The sequence below is a fragment of the Panthera uncia genome, chromosome X, assembly GCF_023721935.1.
Source record: "Panthera uncia isolate 11264 chromosome X, Puncia_PCG_1.0, whole genome shotgun sequence".
In the NCBI taxonomy this organism is placed as follows: Eukaryota; Metazoa; Chordata; class Mammalia; order Carnivora; family Felidae; genus Panthera; species Panthera uncia.
The window spans coordinates 102,842,645-102,859,474 of record NC_064817.1 but is presented as its reverse complement, the minus strand read 5'-3'; the positions used below and the strand labels follow the sequence as shown (position 1 = coordinate 102,859,474).

At 45.0% G+C, this 16,830-nt stretch overlaps 1 protein-coding gene and 1 non-coding gene across 4 annotated transcripts in view; one reads left to right on the top strand and one right to left on the bottom strand.

The window, feature by feature from the left end:
• The window catches only part of BCORL1 (BCL6 corepressor like 1), a 60,352-nt gene that overhangs the window by 41,883 nt on the left and 1,639 nt on the right, over positions 1–16,830 (bottom strand). Inside the window, exon 2 of one of the 3 annotated variants that reach the window (XM_049644273.1) lies at positions 1,346–1,475. In XM_049644273.1, coding sequence (XP_049500230.1) covers positions 1,346–1,431 — 86 coding nt within the window. In that variant the 5' untranslated portion in view covers positions 1,432–1,475. Of the gene's footprint in view, positions 1–1,345; positions 16,596–16,830 lie in introns of those variants that run through there. The other 2 variants (XM_049644274.1, XM_049644272.1) reach the window with 2 other exon arrangements.
• Positions 9,955–10,027, top strand: TRNAQ-CUG (transfer RNA glutamine (anticodon CUG)). The gene has a single exon. It is a non-coding gene; the product is annotated as a tRNA-Gln (tRNA).

The window sequence follows — 16,830 nt, the reverse complement described above, 5'->3', positions numbered from 1 at the left end:
TTCTAAAATTAAATTCCTTTTAAGTCCATCTCTAACTTGTTCCTCAGCATAGAGAACATTAAACTATTAGGCACTAATGGCTTTAAAAAAAATAAAAAGGTCTATTCTCCTAACCTGAACCTAAGACAAGTATATAGTTCTGTTAAGAGCAGAAGAAAAAAGAAGATACACACAAAGACGTCCATTCCTTTACCCTTCCAAATTACCAACATTCCCCCACATGCACACACACCCATTGCACACACTCCCAAGATTTACCCAAGGAGACACCAGATTTGAATCCTAGGAAAAGCCATATTGTTCTTCATTCTAGGGGATTGGTCTGATGTATTTGGATTTATTTTTTTTTTTAATTTTTTTTAATGTTTATTTATTTTTGAGACAGAGAGAGACAGAGCATGAACGAGGGAGGGTCAGAGAGAGAGGGAGACACAGAATCCGAAGCAGGCTCCAGGCTCCGAGCTGTCAGCACAGAGCCCGACGCGGGGCTCGAACTCACAGACTGTGAGATCATGACCTGAGCCGAAGTCGGTGGCTTAACCGACTGAGCCACCAAGGCGCCCCTGATGTATTTGGATTTAAACAGTTGATGGATTGAAACAACAGCTAAACACCAGCAAGCCTGGCTTTTCTAAAAATGAGAGAGGCACTGCAACTATCACACGTCTCTGTCTTTGGCCCAGGGTCACGAAAGTCAAATATAAAATCTGAAGGCCATTTTGAGTGTCCTTCCTATGGAGAGTGATCAGTAAAGGGCATAGTTTGGTCAACCAAACATTTTGGTGAACAGAAAATTTAAGACAAACACGTATCACCAATTCTCGATTTCGTATGACAACTACATTAAGCTGTTTGATCTTCCTGAGATACTTCATAAGGATCTCACTGCGAATCATCATTAGCCTCATGAGGCAGGAAAGTGCTGATCACCAGAATACCCACTAACAGTTTCCAGTATACAGCTGAATAATAAAACTGTCTTTCTTCCAGGCTTAGATCAAGGACCAAAAATATCTTATGCGTATCCTTGAGCACCGAACATGGATGCAGCAAATAAAAATTGCAATCGTCTGAGCTTCCCCTCACTCCACAATCTGACAGTTCTTAATGAGTAGACAAATGTTAGTTGGACAAAGGTCATCTGCTGGCCTCCTCACCTTCATCTGAACAGGAACGTCATGGCAAGGCAGCCACTGACACAGTCCCAGCCCCATCCCATCTCAGGAAAATTAGCAACCAAAGCCTCTTCCCCAGGGTCCCTCCCAGGGCGTGATGCAGCTGTCCCTCTGGTGAGTAGGTACCGCTCACTGGAAGCCAGCAACAGCTACCTTCCCAGCCTCCTCACCTCTCCTCGTTGATGCCACACATGCGAATCCGGTCAGAACTGGTCCAGTTGTGCACGCCGCTGTAGAGTGGTGCTGTCGAGATCATGACAGCCACTCACCACCAGATAGGACCTGCTGTGGCCGCTCCCCCTGGGAAAAAAGAACTCCGAAAAATCAAAACTCATAACAGGGACAGCTGCTTTAACCACCTTTAACAAGGAAAGATTTAAATAAAGGCAATTATGGTACCAAAACATTAAAGCAGTCTTTCCCACAAGGCAGCCTGCTAAGGAAAATTAAGGTCCAAATGGGGATGAGGGTGCACCAGCTTTCCAGGAATCCATAGGTTTCAGGATGGAGACGAGGATGCTGTTAATCACCTAGAGTGATTTTTAAATTATCTTAAAGACAGATATGCCTGAGTGTTCAAGGAAATTCAATCTATTCCAGACAAACGAGATGACAGTGTATTTTTTCACACACATTTAGCCCAACCAACTGCAATTAGACGGTTGTTCCCATATATGAACAATGCGTTGAGAGACTACTGGGGATCTTTTTCTCAAACCTCTCTAAATCCATGGGTACTGAAGTATTTGAGTGATGTACCAATTTAAGTTCTCCAGAGGAAGCACACGCTTTCTTTATAAGCCCTTCAAAAATACTCTATTCTGATTTCAACTTGGGAGTTATACAGATATAACATATATATCTAAGCTGGTTTAAAGTTCCCTAAAAATCAGATGCAATACCCCTTGTACTCTGGCCACAAACAAGCAAACAAACAAAAAACAACGGTCCGTGAAAAAACCACACATTTCTGTCCTTGTCCCTTTCTATAGGTCTTGTCATCCCCATGACCTACCACCCCCTTCAGCAGCTAACATCCAGCTGTCGCTGTTGACAACCACTGCACAGCCAATTCACCCTTCTAGAGAAAATGAGGCATCAAGAAAAAGAGGTTTATGTTTACCCAATGAGCTTGTCTTAAGACCCTTAAACTCTTGAATTAACTTATTAGCTAAAGTCTTCTTCATCAAAGCTCAACTGAACAGAACCCTCCAGTGATCAGAATTTTCTGTTCTCCAATTTGCCAAGAACTACTAAAATACAGCCACATCAGGGGTTTGTTTCATTAATTCTTTATATAATTTTTAGAGACTGTCCACATTCAACACAATAGCACTTATCCATTCAACAAATATTTACTGAGCTCCTACTGTATGCCAGCACTGTCCTCGGTACTGGGGATTCAACAATTACCTAACAACACCGAAATCACTGCCTTCATGAAATGTGTATTCTAGTGGGATGAGATGGACAATACACATGTGAAATGATTCCTGTTATAGTATAAGGTGGTATATAACACAAGCTAAGGGCCATGGTGACAGAGGTGGGGCGGGGGGGGGGGAGCAGAATGGACTACAGTCTGTAAGTGGGTAATCAGCGTATGTCTTCTGAGGAGACATTTAAACATCCTGAAGGAAGCAAAGGGGTGAGCCATGTGGATATCTGGGGGAAGAGCATTCCAGGCAGAGGGAACAATCTATGCAAAGGTCCTAGGGCAGGAGGTTACATGATAAGATCAAGAAAGAGCCAGGAGGCCAGGTGGCTGGTACAGCAGAGTCTCCAAGCAAGGGAGACAGGCAGTACAAGGACAGCAGAGCCACAGCCTCCCATTCTCATCCTGGTCCTCACCCTCCTCCCCATGTCTGTGGTGCAGGATACTTCTGCCCTTGCTTTCTTTGTACTTGCCCCACTCTTGGCTTTCCTGACCCAGTGCCTGCTGGCTTCTCCAGGCTCTTCTCCCTCTCTACCCACCCCAGAAACCTAGCCCTCATCTTGCCTGGTCTCTCCTCACCCCTGTGAGCCCCCATCTCTTCCCCTTCCTTCCCTCTCTCTCTCCCTACCCCCATCTCTCTCTCTCTCTTCTCCATTCCCTCTCAATTTGTCTTTCCTATTCCCCTCTATTACTCATCCTCACCTCCCTCTTCCCCCTGTTATTCTCCCATCTGTCTCTCTCTTCACCTCTTCCCTGCTTCTCTTTCCCCTTTCCAATCTCTCTTGGCACAATCTGCACTCCTCCACCTTCCTCCTTGCTCCCCTCGTCCTCATTTCTCCCTTGGGATCCCCTCTCTTCTCCCTCTTCTCCTCCTTTCCTTCCTCCCTCCCCCTGCATCCCCCTCCCTTCTACTCTTTGTCCTCACCTCAGCCTTCAGTCCCCCCCCCATCTGTCTCCCTCTATCTCTCTTCTGTCTCTTTCTGTCTCTCTAGCTCAGTCTGGCTCTCCTTGGTTCTCCCCCACTCCCTCCACCTGTGTGTGTGTGTGTGTGTGTGTGTGTGTGTGTGTGTGTATGTGTACCCTGCTCCTTCTCCTCTCTAGCTCCTGAGCTCCCCCAGTTGCAATTCTCCCCTTCCTGCACCAAAGACTCCCAAATCTGTATCTCTATCCCCGACCTCTCTCCTTACACCCAGACCAGAATTTCCAGCTGCCAGCAACTTGCTGTTAATTGGATGTCCACTGAGCCCCTCAAACTCAATGTGTCTCAAACCGAACTCATTATCTGTTCCCATAAACCTGCTCCCCACCCCCCACGCCCAGCGTGTTTCCTATCTTAGTTAATGGCACCACTATCCCCCAGCCTGGAAATTTCAGCAGTGTCGTCTTCAACTCCTTCTCTCCCCCCACGGCTGCCCACAGCCAATCAGGAGTCAAGCCTTAATAATGCCATCTCCATCCTCTCCTGCCCCTCTTGCCACCACCCTGATGCAGGCCCTCATCATCTCTCACCCAGAATATTACAATAGCCCCTTAACTGGTCCCTCTGCCTCCAATTTCTTGATTCTACAATCAATTCATCTTCTGAAGCACCAGTTCGATCATGTTGCCCCCGCCCTCCTCAGAAGCTTTCAATAGCTTTCCTGTCTTCAGAATCAAGCCCAAATTTCTTAGCACAGCATTCCGGGCCCTCCAAGACCTGGCCTCAAACCTCCTCTGGTCTCCTCTTCAGCCACATCCTGCTGTTTCCCTGCCGCCTCGCTGTCCCAGCTCCTGACCCTTCCCTGAACAGACCATCCAGTTTCAGGACTTTGCTGCTTCCTCACCCTGCAATGGCCTCTCCTGTGCTCCTCCTCCTCTCTGTGTCACCCCTCAAAGCCTGGCTTAAATGTCATCATGTCACCTCCCAAGCCCCAGCCCCTGGTCAGTTAACCCTTTCCTCTCTGGTTCTCCTCAAACGTTGCATTCCTACCTCTCCTACAGCACTGATTCTTACTCTTCTCTGCAGTGTGGTTATTTGGGGGTATGGCATGTGTGTCTCCCCCACCAATCAAGCTACTTAAGGTAAGAAGTATCCTCTTTTCTGTCTCTGGTTCCTCTGCAATGTCTTACATATAGTAAGTACTTCAGTAAATGAGTGTTATATGGAAGTGAATCCTGGAGGAGAATTGAGGTGATGACCTTGAGAAATTACAAGCAAAATCAACCCCCCCAAAAGTGTCCCTTGTGCTTAGTTACTATAGGAAATAAGGCTGGACTTCAGTGAAAACACTATGCGTTACCTATAGCGCATCGTTTGCAGCAGCATGATTCCAGCATAGTCCATTGTCTTTGAGTTGTTTTGCCCCTCTGTAAATTGCAGGTAACTGATGGATATGCAAACTCTGTATTGTCCCATAGAGTTTGGAGTGACTTCCCTCCCCATTGTGGAAAAACCAGTTTTGCCTCCATTTGCAATTCAATTCCTTTACTCCATATAAATTTGTGCTTTTGGACTTTTTCTCTGAACCAGCTAGAACATCTGTCTGGTTCCCTGGCTGATTAATGAGTAAAATAAAGTCTTTAACACGTGTTCATTTTTACATCTATATAAGACTCACGATTTTACCTTTTTCTAAAAACTATCCTTAACATTCCTAAGACAGCTATGTGGGTTAACGCATGATTTTAGAAAGATTTCAACAAGGGGTAGGACAAATGGATGGACTGTCTGCTTCATTTCAGTTCACCAGGATCCCATCCCATCCCTGAACATCCTGGTCAATCAAGTTGTGACTTTTTCTTAGATTAACTTGGAATATCCCAGTTTAAGAAACAACAGCTCAGCCCGTTGACTGACACACCAGGTCCTTTTTAAAAATCTTTTCTCCCTATGAAGCATTAGAATAATCAGGCAATGAAAGGGGTTACACTTGCCACAAGATGAATTTTAACACAAAGTGTGAGTTTTAGTGCCTATCTGAATATCTGTAGGCAGCAGATAGAAGTCAAGTCACCACTGCTTTTTCACTCTTGGGTTTATTTTTGTTCTATTTAGAGGGGATTAGTAGTTTGTAGTGCCTGGGACAGAAATCAGAGGGGGGAATGAGGCCTGGCATTTGAAAACACAACACATAAAATATCATCACCTAGATAAAGGTGACCCCTCAAAGCAAAAATAACAACAACAAGAAAACCAAGAAAAAAAACAAAATAATTACCAGATAATATCACACATTTTAGGACTACCTAAAGGCACCCCTATTTTCATGAGATCCAGAAGATAGAATATTTTCTTAACTCTTGGATTCCCACTCTTCTGTTATGAATTCCTCAGCCCCTCTTCCTATGTAAGGCCTACCGCTGCTATTAACTGTAGCCTTTGCAGAGGAGGGGAGGGGAGAGGCAGAAAGCAAGGGCAAGAGGGCAGTGAGCTAAGTGGTCTACACAAGAAGGCAAAATTGGGCCTCCGGAGCCAGAGAGTAAGCAAAGGGAACTTCCAAAGAGGCACTGATGGCGTCAATGTCCACAGGACCAGAGGAGTTCAGATGGCCAACGTACACCAATGTTTCCCAAGTCGGAATCACCAAAGACCTTGTTCAAAATACAGATTCATGAGTCTCAGCCCTGGAGATTCTGATCTGGTAGGCCCAGGGTGTCGTTTCATCATTACCATGTCCAATCAAATTAGTAACCACTCCACCGTACACTGCTGTTCAAGAGAGGTGAGCAAAACAGAAAAACCTTACACACACCACCCTTGGTAGGTTCTGCTGGCATACACACTTGTGTACCGACTTGCTTTTGCTTACAAAGCCTGCATTCGTGTGTGGTGTGCATTCTCAATCCGTGTCTCTTGCTCTCTGTGATGGGAACCATCACATCAAAGGCTAAAGGCAAAGTTCCTAAAAGGAACTTGGAAGAAACCTGGTAATCCCGAGTGACCTGGGAAGCACGGGCACAAGGATATGAAATACCTCAAAGGATTTTCCCAGATACCGCAACCATGTAATTGTTAAGAAATGAACAGCTGCATGGCCCCAGAATCAAATGCCGGTCACTGCCTGCAAGGCAGTGGGACCACTGTGAGCAATCCCTACTTTGGGGGGGAAAACTGAAAAGACACATCCAATTCAGAGTGAGAACAAAGAAGAGCACATGCTCTGCCAACCCAAAGTGATAGTGGGGCTGAAAAAATAAATAAATACAATGTTTTGATTAAGCAGGCATACCGATGCACACTTAAGGAGGACTGACCAAGATCCAAGGGCATGAATCCAGCAAGTGGACAGCAGAGAGGAGGCAGTCAGACATAATCACTACATTACAAAACAGGGGAAACCAAAGAGAAAATGGACTAATAGGAGAACAATAACTTTAAAATGGTGAAAAGAGCAGCTAAGCTGAGGGCAAGCAGGTAGTAGAAGACAAACCATAATGAGGCAGAGAGCTTTCCCCCCACCAAAAATTCAAAAGAAAAAAATAACCGCCAGAAGACATGGGCAGGTGTGAAAGGCATAACAGAGAGGCCCACAGAATAAAACAACCAAAAGAAAAAATGAAATAGGGGAACCTGAAATATTTCACCATCATGGGCCAAACTGAAACACTGTGGGGAAGCAATTAACACAGACATTTTAAAAAGTTTATAGAGAATATGTTATCAAAAGGGGAAGAACATCAAATTATAATCCAAGTCAGGGTTAGGGGGAGCTGGTAACGGGGGATAGGCAGCAATAAAATCTCAAAGAAGATTTTACAGATTGGGTAGACATTTTCTGTTCTGTTTTGAAATGAAGATGCCAAAACAAGCAGATTTCACAACAACTACAAGCAAAAGTATGGTCATTGTGCATATGAGGAAGAGAAGGACACAAAAGGAGGTAATACAGCATCTATCTGACAAAATGTCTTTTACCTTGGTAAAACATTAACCTTGAAAATGGCCAGACAGGGTGTTTGTCCAGTGAACAAGTTCCTCAGAATCATGTAGCTTCCTTTGTGGCCAAAGACCCCTTATGTGCAGAACAACATACAGGATACAACCAGGCCCTTTACACATAGCATGAAATCTTTCCCATTTGTTCATGGTTGGACTCTTACTATCTAGCCAATAAATTAGAAGTTCAAGATTAAGAAGGTCTCACTTAAACTAAATCTGCTAGTACTCTCCCAGGCTTCTTTTGGTTCACATTGTCTGGTGACCTGGAAGCAATTATGATTTTAAGAAATGAAAGAGCCGGAAAATATTCTTCTTGAAGCCTGGCCCTGAATTTGTCCTCAAGAGGATAGGCGTGGCCAGTAGACAGTTTAAGAAGGAGGGTTGGGCCAGTGATGACTAATGTGTAAAGAAAACCAACTTTGGGACCTATTGCTTCAACAGAAATCTAGAGTTCTGGGTAAAGCTCCCATAAGTCAGAGATATTCACATTCAAACTTCACGGAATCAAAGGAGAGGCCAGCCCATTACCCCACTTTGGGAAAAGCAGCACCTAAAACAACCCCAAGAATTTCCAAGAGACATCCAATGGGCCAAAGGGAAGAGGCCAGGACTCCCACCTAACCACTGAAATGCCTTCAGAAAGACGTCAAAAGATCTCAAAATCAGTGGGGTTTTTTTTAAATGTTTATTTATTTTTGAGAGAGCTAGCGAGCATGTGAGCAGGGGAGGGGGCAGAGAAACAGAGAGACAGAAGATCCAAAGCAGGCTCTGCACTGGATAAGCAGACAGCCTGATGCAGGGCTCGAACTCACAGACCATGAGATCATGACCTAAGCCAAAGTCAGACACTTAACCGACTGAGCCACCCAGGCACCACACAAAATCAGTTTTCAGTAGGAAAGTGTACACATACTCAACAAAGATAACTTTACCTGGCTTTTAGATATGGAGCCCCTACCACAGATCTTACCTTCCTTGTTGCTCTCTGCCTTCTTCCACATGCCTTCCACTCAGTCCTCCCCTCCACTCAGCCCTCTGGGGAGACCACTGAGCTGCTGGAGGTTCAGCCCCTGTTGCCTCCAGGGACCTAACCTTAACCCTAGCCAGGGCCCTGGCCCTAAGGGGGCCCACCATTGAGGTCTAGAAAAAGATAGATTTGGGGCCAGTGACCAGCGTGGAATATTTCAGCGTGGAAGCCAGAATTTTGCCATGACATTTCCAGGGCCAGGATGGAGCTGCAAAAGGGGATCATGAGACCTTACCTAACCCTGGCCCACACAATCTTCTGGCTCCAGAATCCAAACCCTAGGCCTGAGCCGCACCTGACCATGCACCCTCAACTCCTATATCCCCACCTAATCATATATCCCAAACCTCACCCCCTAATGAGGAAGTTCTCCCAGTGCAAATTGTCCTAATCTAAGGATTTCCCATATAAAGGTGTTCTAATATTCTCCACAGGCTTTCCGTCTAATATCCATATCCCCTCACCTTCTGTACCATTAACCAAATATCCCCTTCCCTGAAACTCAAGAGTCCCTTATACAAGCCCCAATCACTTTACTTTGCTTCCCTTCATGCAAACAGGCTCCTCTATCACTACATGCTACCACACACCCACACCCCCCCACACACACGCAAAATCAACTGGAAATAATCTGCTGGACAACTGAAAGGAGGAAGGGGCCCTTTGTACTGTTCATCCCAGCCTTCTGCCTGACTAATCCATTGTAGCACTCTCTAGTTACCCTGAGGGTTTTTTCTACCCAAATATTTCTACTGGTTGTACCCCAAGGGATAAGTCTTATAGGAGACATTGCATCCTGTTCTCAGATACATTAATTCCTGTATTTAGCAAGAAGACTAAGTAGTTGCCTGCACATGGCTATAGCATGGACACCTTCATAGACTCCTTGGTACCTCCACATTTAAAACCCTGGCCTATAAACATTTATGAGACTGGATACAAAAGAATTTTAACTACCTGTTAAACACATGAGAGCTTACTCATTCAAATGAATGTAGTTACCTACAAAGCAATCACCTTGGTAGGCTAGACCTTTGGATGGAGTGACCAGGGCTTGCAATCTCCCTGGGGCTCTTCAGTGAATATTACCACCCAAACCCTTTCCAATCCAAACCATACCATTCTTAATCTCCCCACTAGTGCTGGATCTACACTCAGTCAGAAACTTGATGTTTAAAAACTGCCAAAATCCATTCAGAGTCATCTATTCACACAGCAGCAACACCCTTGAAGAGTGATATAGTCTAGTATCTACAGCCTAAATTGGCGGGGGTGTATTTGGGAGAGCATTTTCAGCCCCTATTTGTTAGCCATCTCAGGTACCTCATTAGGTACACTTACTATGCCATCTGCAAAATAGAAATAAAGGAGTCCCTACTTAAAACTGAGAACAGGAGGTGCCTGGCTAGCTCAGTTGGTAGAGCGTGCGACTCTGGATCTCAGGGTCATGAGTTCAAGCCCCATGTTGGGTGTGGAGCTTACTTAAAAAAAAATAACAATAAAATAAAATTGTGAATAGCACAAAAGCACTTAACAGGACCAAAGGTAATCAATTCCAACAATGAAGGAGGCAAAAGCAAAAGTTTTAATCTCTCACATTTTCATACCACCAGTCCACTTAGCTTTTCTATCTACTACCATACTTTTTTCCTGTTATTCAAATAGTACTTGCATCTCCTGCTGCAGGAAAATAATTTTACTCCATTTAAGGAAAACATCTCATCATAGCTTTATACTAAACCTAGGATCTAGTCACAAGATTTTATACAACTTCTAAATGTCACCAATATCTAGAAAGCCTAAGCAATCATCATGAAATTAATCAGTCCTTTTCAAAATGCAGAGCCACCTCAAAATGGCATGGTAAGTAACTAGGGTCTTTTTTTAAAAAGCACTTATTTCCTCTAGATCAAAAATAAGAGTTGACTTTCCTCTGTCTTGGTCTTCAGCAGAACCACGTGAATATTTGGTGTGTCTTTCACACTGCAAAGTTGAATCATTGTAATCTGAGATCTGAATCCCTTTCATGATGCTTCTGTGTCTTCCATGCTATGGACTATGAGAGTGGCCCTTGGGTGTCTCCATTTCGGTATACTGCATTCATGATATGGAATTTTTCATCTAAAGAGGTTTCCTCCTCACTAAACTTGTGCCTTTTTTTTTAAGTGTCTTGGACCTCTCACACAAATATTTGGAAAGGCCATTATCACACTATTTTTTCTATTCTCTCATTCCAGACTACAGGCTCAACTCATTTTACATAAATTACTCATTCAGGGGCCCCTGGGTGGCTCAGTCAGTTGAGCGCCTGACTCTTGCGCTTCAGCTCAAATCATGATCTCACAGTTCGTGAGTTTGAGCCTGGCATTGGGCTACACAATGACAGTGCGGAGCCTGCTTAGGATTCTCTCTCTCTCCCTCTCTCTCTGCCCCTCCCTGCTCGTGCTCTCTCTCTCTTAAACTTAAAAAAATAATAAAATAAATTACTCATTCAAAGGTATACATATAGAGTGTACACATGTATATCTATATATACATATATATACATTACTCATTCAAAGGTACACACATAGAGTGTATATATGCTATCGGCTCCCCAAGGCTAGAAAGGATATTTTCTACTTCTTTTAACATCCACTCCCAATAGTGTCGAGCATGATACAAGGCATACAATATGTGCTCAGTAAATAAACTACTGGGAAAAACTAAAATCCTCTCTAGGTCATATGGAAACCAAGAATCCCGCATAAAAAGCACTGTGTCTGTGGATGCCTTTTACTTCCTTTGGTCTCTTATAAAGGAAGACTCTATCTACCCAGGCTCTATCTACCAGCCTTTCTCTTCTTTCTTTTCTTTACTTCCACAATAAAGACAATCAGAAATAAAATGGGGCCAGGGCAAAACAACAAAGTCAACTTCCAATTATTTGAGTGTAGTTTAGCCACAGCTAATTTTTAAACCCAGCCAACTTATGGACTGCCTACTGCTACTTACAGTATGTGTGTACTCAGGAAACAAATCCTTTTAATATATGCTGAAGCAAAATATAAATAGGAAGGTAAATCTGCTGGGGGGCGGGGGCAGGTAGAGAATAATAACACATTTCCAAGCCAAAAAAGAAATTATTAATTTGTTAACTGATCTACTGTTTTAAATTGGCCAGCTATTACTCTCTCCTTATATTGGCATAGCTGACTGTTGGCATCAAAGTCCACTCTGGCTGCAGAGAGGATCTCTATTTTATAGCCCCCCCCCTTTTTTTTGGTGTTCAGAAGTTTGGTCTGGTGATACCTGAGGTATTCGAGACATGCTTTCTCCCATCCAATTGCTGATGAACATCCTTGTCATAGAGCCATGCAAGACCCAGGCTCTATCTACCAGCCTTTATAGAACTTCCAGATGTTAGAGACATCTGGAAAGCCCAACCAGTTGTAATTAAACACAGCAGCCCTTTTCAGAAAGCAATGGTTTTTTAAAATGTCACCCTAGTAAACTAGGTTTGGGTCATTTTTTACATGTGGCCCAAAATGTCCCCTGAAGTTTCAACTAGATATAGACTCTTCAGTTTCTGCCCTAAAATCCTGAGTGAGCAGTGTTACAGCACAGCTGTTAGAGAAACTGCCACTTTCCACCTCAAAGGTGGATGCAATAATGCAGTGGTGAGCCAAGTTATTCCTTCCTACCACATTGTAAATGCTAAACATGTACTAATACAACAGGAATATGGAGAAAGAGCACAGAGAATCAAGATACGTGGGAGTGCTCAGGAGCTGTGGATAGTTTTTATTTTGCCACCATGTGGCATAGAGAAATATAAAAGGTCATAGGACTCCATTGAACAAGCAAAACTAGATCATAATGTAATAATGGATGCCATTTACTGGACTCCTGCTATGGAGCTGGTCTGCCATGTATATATCATCTTGTGCAATCCTCATAGCCCTGTGAGACTGGGATTATCATCTCCATTTTATAGATGAAAACACTGAGGCTCAAGAAAGTTCAGTAGTTTGCTTCTACCACACAGCCAGGAAGTAGAAGAGCAAGGACTCTAACTTAAGGCAGTATGTCTCCAAAGCCCTCCAGCTAATTCTGAGACACACCAAAGTTTGAGAACCACTGCAAGATACTAACCTACACAAGGTGCGACCAAGTTAAACTGAGTAAAGCCCTGTCATCATGAGACACCTAATCATCTCATGGATCAGGTAGAGAGTGTATTGACTCATCCTGGGGATCAGAGTCACGTACAGTGCACTTTTCCATAGAACTTGGAAAAATGAAAGTCTGCTTGTTTTTCTTGTCCCCAGACACCAACATTATAACAAAACTTGACTATACCCTTAAATGGCACTAACACTAAGATTTCTAGACATACCTTAGCAATGAGGTAACCAAATTTTGTTTCTTAGCTGACAGTCGGTAAAGAAGCCTGAAACACAAAGCTTTGCTGCACCTCAGTACTCTCAATTCTTCACAGACGCTAAACTTAAGATCTTCTTAAAATCCAAATGAAGACATATCCTGCCTCACATACTCTCCACGAGTAAATCTGAAAATTATCACATTTTACAAATAATAAATCATCACTCTTCAAATTCATCACAATTCACTGACCAGGGAAACTATGACCTTGATGTGCAGCCTGCAGCCACTTTATAAACAATTATCCATGTTTTAATGTTTTATGGGGAAAGGGTGGCTTCTGCTTAAAAAAGAAAAAGAGGGAAACAGAAAGCACATTTGAATTATGGGAATAGAAACAGAGTTAAATTTTACTCTTGACCAGATTTCAACTTCAGTTCACCAAAGAAAGTTTTCATCATAAAATACTGCTTTCAAGTTATGAACAGTGGAAAGGGTACAATTTAGAAAAAGAACAGTTTCTACATTACTTTAAAGATAACCATTCCAAAACTGACATTAATAAAGCCTAGTTAGTATGTGAGACTACATAAAATAGTGTACTAGCATCCTAGTGGCCAAGAGGTAGATTACTTCTTATTACCCCCCTCTTTGGCCATCCTGATGCTAAACCCTCTGCCAAGCATAGACCCACACCTAACTGGAGCTCCAGCATTAAGAAATTTCCTTTCCTTTTGAAAACTCAAAGGTCTAGGGTCTTCCTTCCCCCCTTATGTAATTCTCAGTGGCTTCTCCCCTTTCCCGTCTGTTTTACCCCAACAATTTCCACTTTCCCCAGCCCTCTCTCTGTTAGTGTTCACTTTCCCACCCAACTTAACCATGAACTCCTCCTCTCTCAATCCCAGATGCTGGCTAACGCTGGAAAACAGCTCTCTACCCCACTGTGGCCATTCTATTCCATCTCAAATGGAGCTCTCAACCTAGAATCAATGAACCAGTCCAGATGTCCAACCCATGATTAGTGCCTCTCCTCCATGCCCCCACCCCACCCTCCAATTCTGGCCCAAGGCTCTAAGGCCACTGTTCTTTATCCTGTTTCACTCTGGAATTTCCATAATTCACCTCCCTATATCTAGGATTCCTCCCACTTGCAGACTGGAAAAACTGGTGTATTCCCACTTTCTCCTTCTTTCAAGGCCATTCTACTTAGGTCGGTGAATTCCTTCCCCCATTCGGTATCTTTATTTTAGCCTTAATTTTACAACTAATGCTTAGACTTGTAAGCCCTGGATCTCGGCTAACCTCTGCTTCCTGGGCCTTCCCAGGGCAATGGCTATCAAAGGCAATTTTTTACCTTCTCTGACACTAGTTGCAGATGACATCTGAGTAAACACCTTCCTCCTTTGCCTCGTTATTCCACCCTCTTTCACATCCTGCATTTTTTTACCCTATATACTATCTCTAAATTCTCTATTTCCCTATGGGTCAATATGTGTATTTTCTTCTTACATGCCAGTTTCTCTCCAACCCTATTTTTACTCAAGATGGTCCTCTCTCTTGCACCAAACCTAGTTATTCTAGTATGGAAGTGTAAAGAGTCTTAAGGGTTCTTCAAACTTTACTTTGGAAAACATTAGCCTGGAGATTTCAAGGTTCCACTTTTTCCTTAGTTGACCCTGACCTGAAACCAGCAATGATCATTTTTTCCCCCCTCCACTGCCTAAACAACCCTCTTCCTGACTTTTGTTTTTGCCTTCCTTTTTTCTGGTATTCAAGTCCTTTTCTCCCATAATTCTGCTCCCCTAAAAGAAGCCCCTCTCTGAAACCCATAATCCAGACTCATCATGTGAGATTCTCTGCCACCTGTGCTAAACATTTTTTTCCTATGTAGTGAACTGCAGCAGGAATAAGGCAAACAGACCCCTGGAGGAAACCCTTTGCTTCCCAAAAAAGTCTAGGCCACTGAGAGTCGATGTCCTACCAGCTCTCAGTAATCAAAACAGCCAGATCTCCAAGTGCCCTTGGTGCAGCCACCATTTCCTCTGGAACTCCCCTCCACCCTGCCCAATCCAGACTCCAACCACAGAACTTTCCAGGGACATAGCTTTCCTCTGCCCTATCCCAATAATTTGTTGTCTTTTCCTTATGGTCTATTCTAAAGAAACAGTCCTCCTTAACCCCTTCCTCCATCAATGATTCTCAGAGCCAGAACAGAAAGAATCCTACCCTTGCTGCATAGCTAGTAACAGGGCCACCCGTCTCCAAGTCAATTTGAGTAAGGCTCTGTGTCCCATGGCCTGTGCCTCTTGTCCTCCCCATCTATCCCAAAGGCAGCCGCTCCAGTTGCCTTATCAAAAGATGAGCCTGCCTATCAACAGCACGTGGCTTAGTCAAAACAACCATGTCCCTCCTAAACTCTATCAACCTTCAGATTCTCTGAACTTGAGTCATCAAGCCCCCTGCTCCTCCTAGCTCCCCCAGTCCTTCCTACTAACTTTGCTACTCCATCAAAATTTTACATGTTGCTCTCCCAACTTTTTGCTTCTATTTGAAGCTTCTGGGTGATTTGGGGGATTGGGTTATGCCATTTAATCCCCAGTGAAATCCTCCAAATTTCTTTCCTGTGTACTGTCCTCTTCAGTACCACCTGGTGACATCACCATTCAATTTGAGTACCCCTAAACTCTGCTCCATCTCCCCCAGAACAAAGTTCCCCCTATCCTAACATTCAAGGACAGGTCAGGTAAACAGAGAATGAGATGACCTTTAAAGTCCCTTCCAACCTTGGGATTTTATTATCAACCTAATCCACTTCCGACACCAAATGCGTCCCCTGTTCATCTCCCCAACGTTGGGCAGTGTGACTTTGAGAAATAGCCTTCTAAGTTGAACGGGCCATGCGGCCAACCAGGGTAACGCTAACCTACAACTGCACCCCCAGAAGTCTCACCAAAGATTTTTGCAATTACATTCCACTTCTGCGCTATGAGAACGACCTCCAAACTGCCCTGAGTATTCAGCTGTCGCACGAAGTTGTCAGGCCCTCTTCCCACTCTTGCATAAAGAGCCCCTAAACCCTGGGCTAAGACGTGTCCTCGCCAAGTGACGCCTGTCCTTGCTATCTACTCTAGAAGACACCAAGAACGAATAAGTATCACCACCACATCGACAGCTTCCTACAGCCAACACTGAAAATTTCAAAACAATAAAACAAAAACAGTGCTTCCACTGGGGGAGGGGGGAGGTGCAGGCGGAATAGAAGGGCACCTCCATGGCCTGGGCTGTTGGCCTCCCGGGTTTGCAGTGTGCTTCCCTCTTCCTTTCCCCTCTACCACATCTTTCCCTACAACAATCTCCCGCCCCTCCATAACACGAAATCCCCAGCCGAGGTGCGGTCGACTCCTCCCAGACTTACCCCGGACGTCCCTCTGGCCCAGCCTTCCCCTCGGCGGGACCCCGGCGAGGAGGGCCCCCTCCACCGTCCAATTCACCTCCCTGTCCCTACCCGGGCCTCTGGGCGCCCCTGCAGGACTGTGTCCCGAAGCAGAACCTCGAGGAGCCAAGCCCACGAGGCCCGTCGCGGGACCCACCCCCCCTTCCTTCTCCCAGCACCTCGTCCTCCATGCACCCGGCCCCCGGGGCTCTTCGTCGTCGTCGTCCGGGCTCGTACCGCCCCCCGTCGGGGGCTCCACCCCCCGCCTGCCCCCGCCCCCAGGACGGCCCCCTCCCCACCACGCACCGCCTGCGCCCTCTGCCCCTGCACGGGACTCCCTTTGGCCTCTGTTCCCCGCCCAGAAGCGGCGGCGGCGGCGGCAGCAACGGCTGCGGCGGCCCCAGCAGAAGCAGCAGCGGCGGCGGCAGCGGCGGCGGCGGCAGCAGCGCCGCCCCGGCCCCGCCCCGCCGCCCGCCG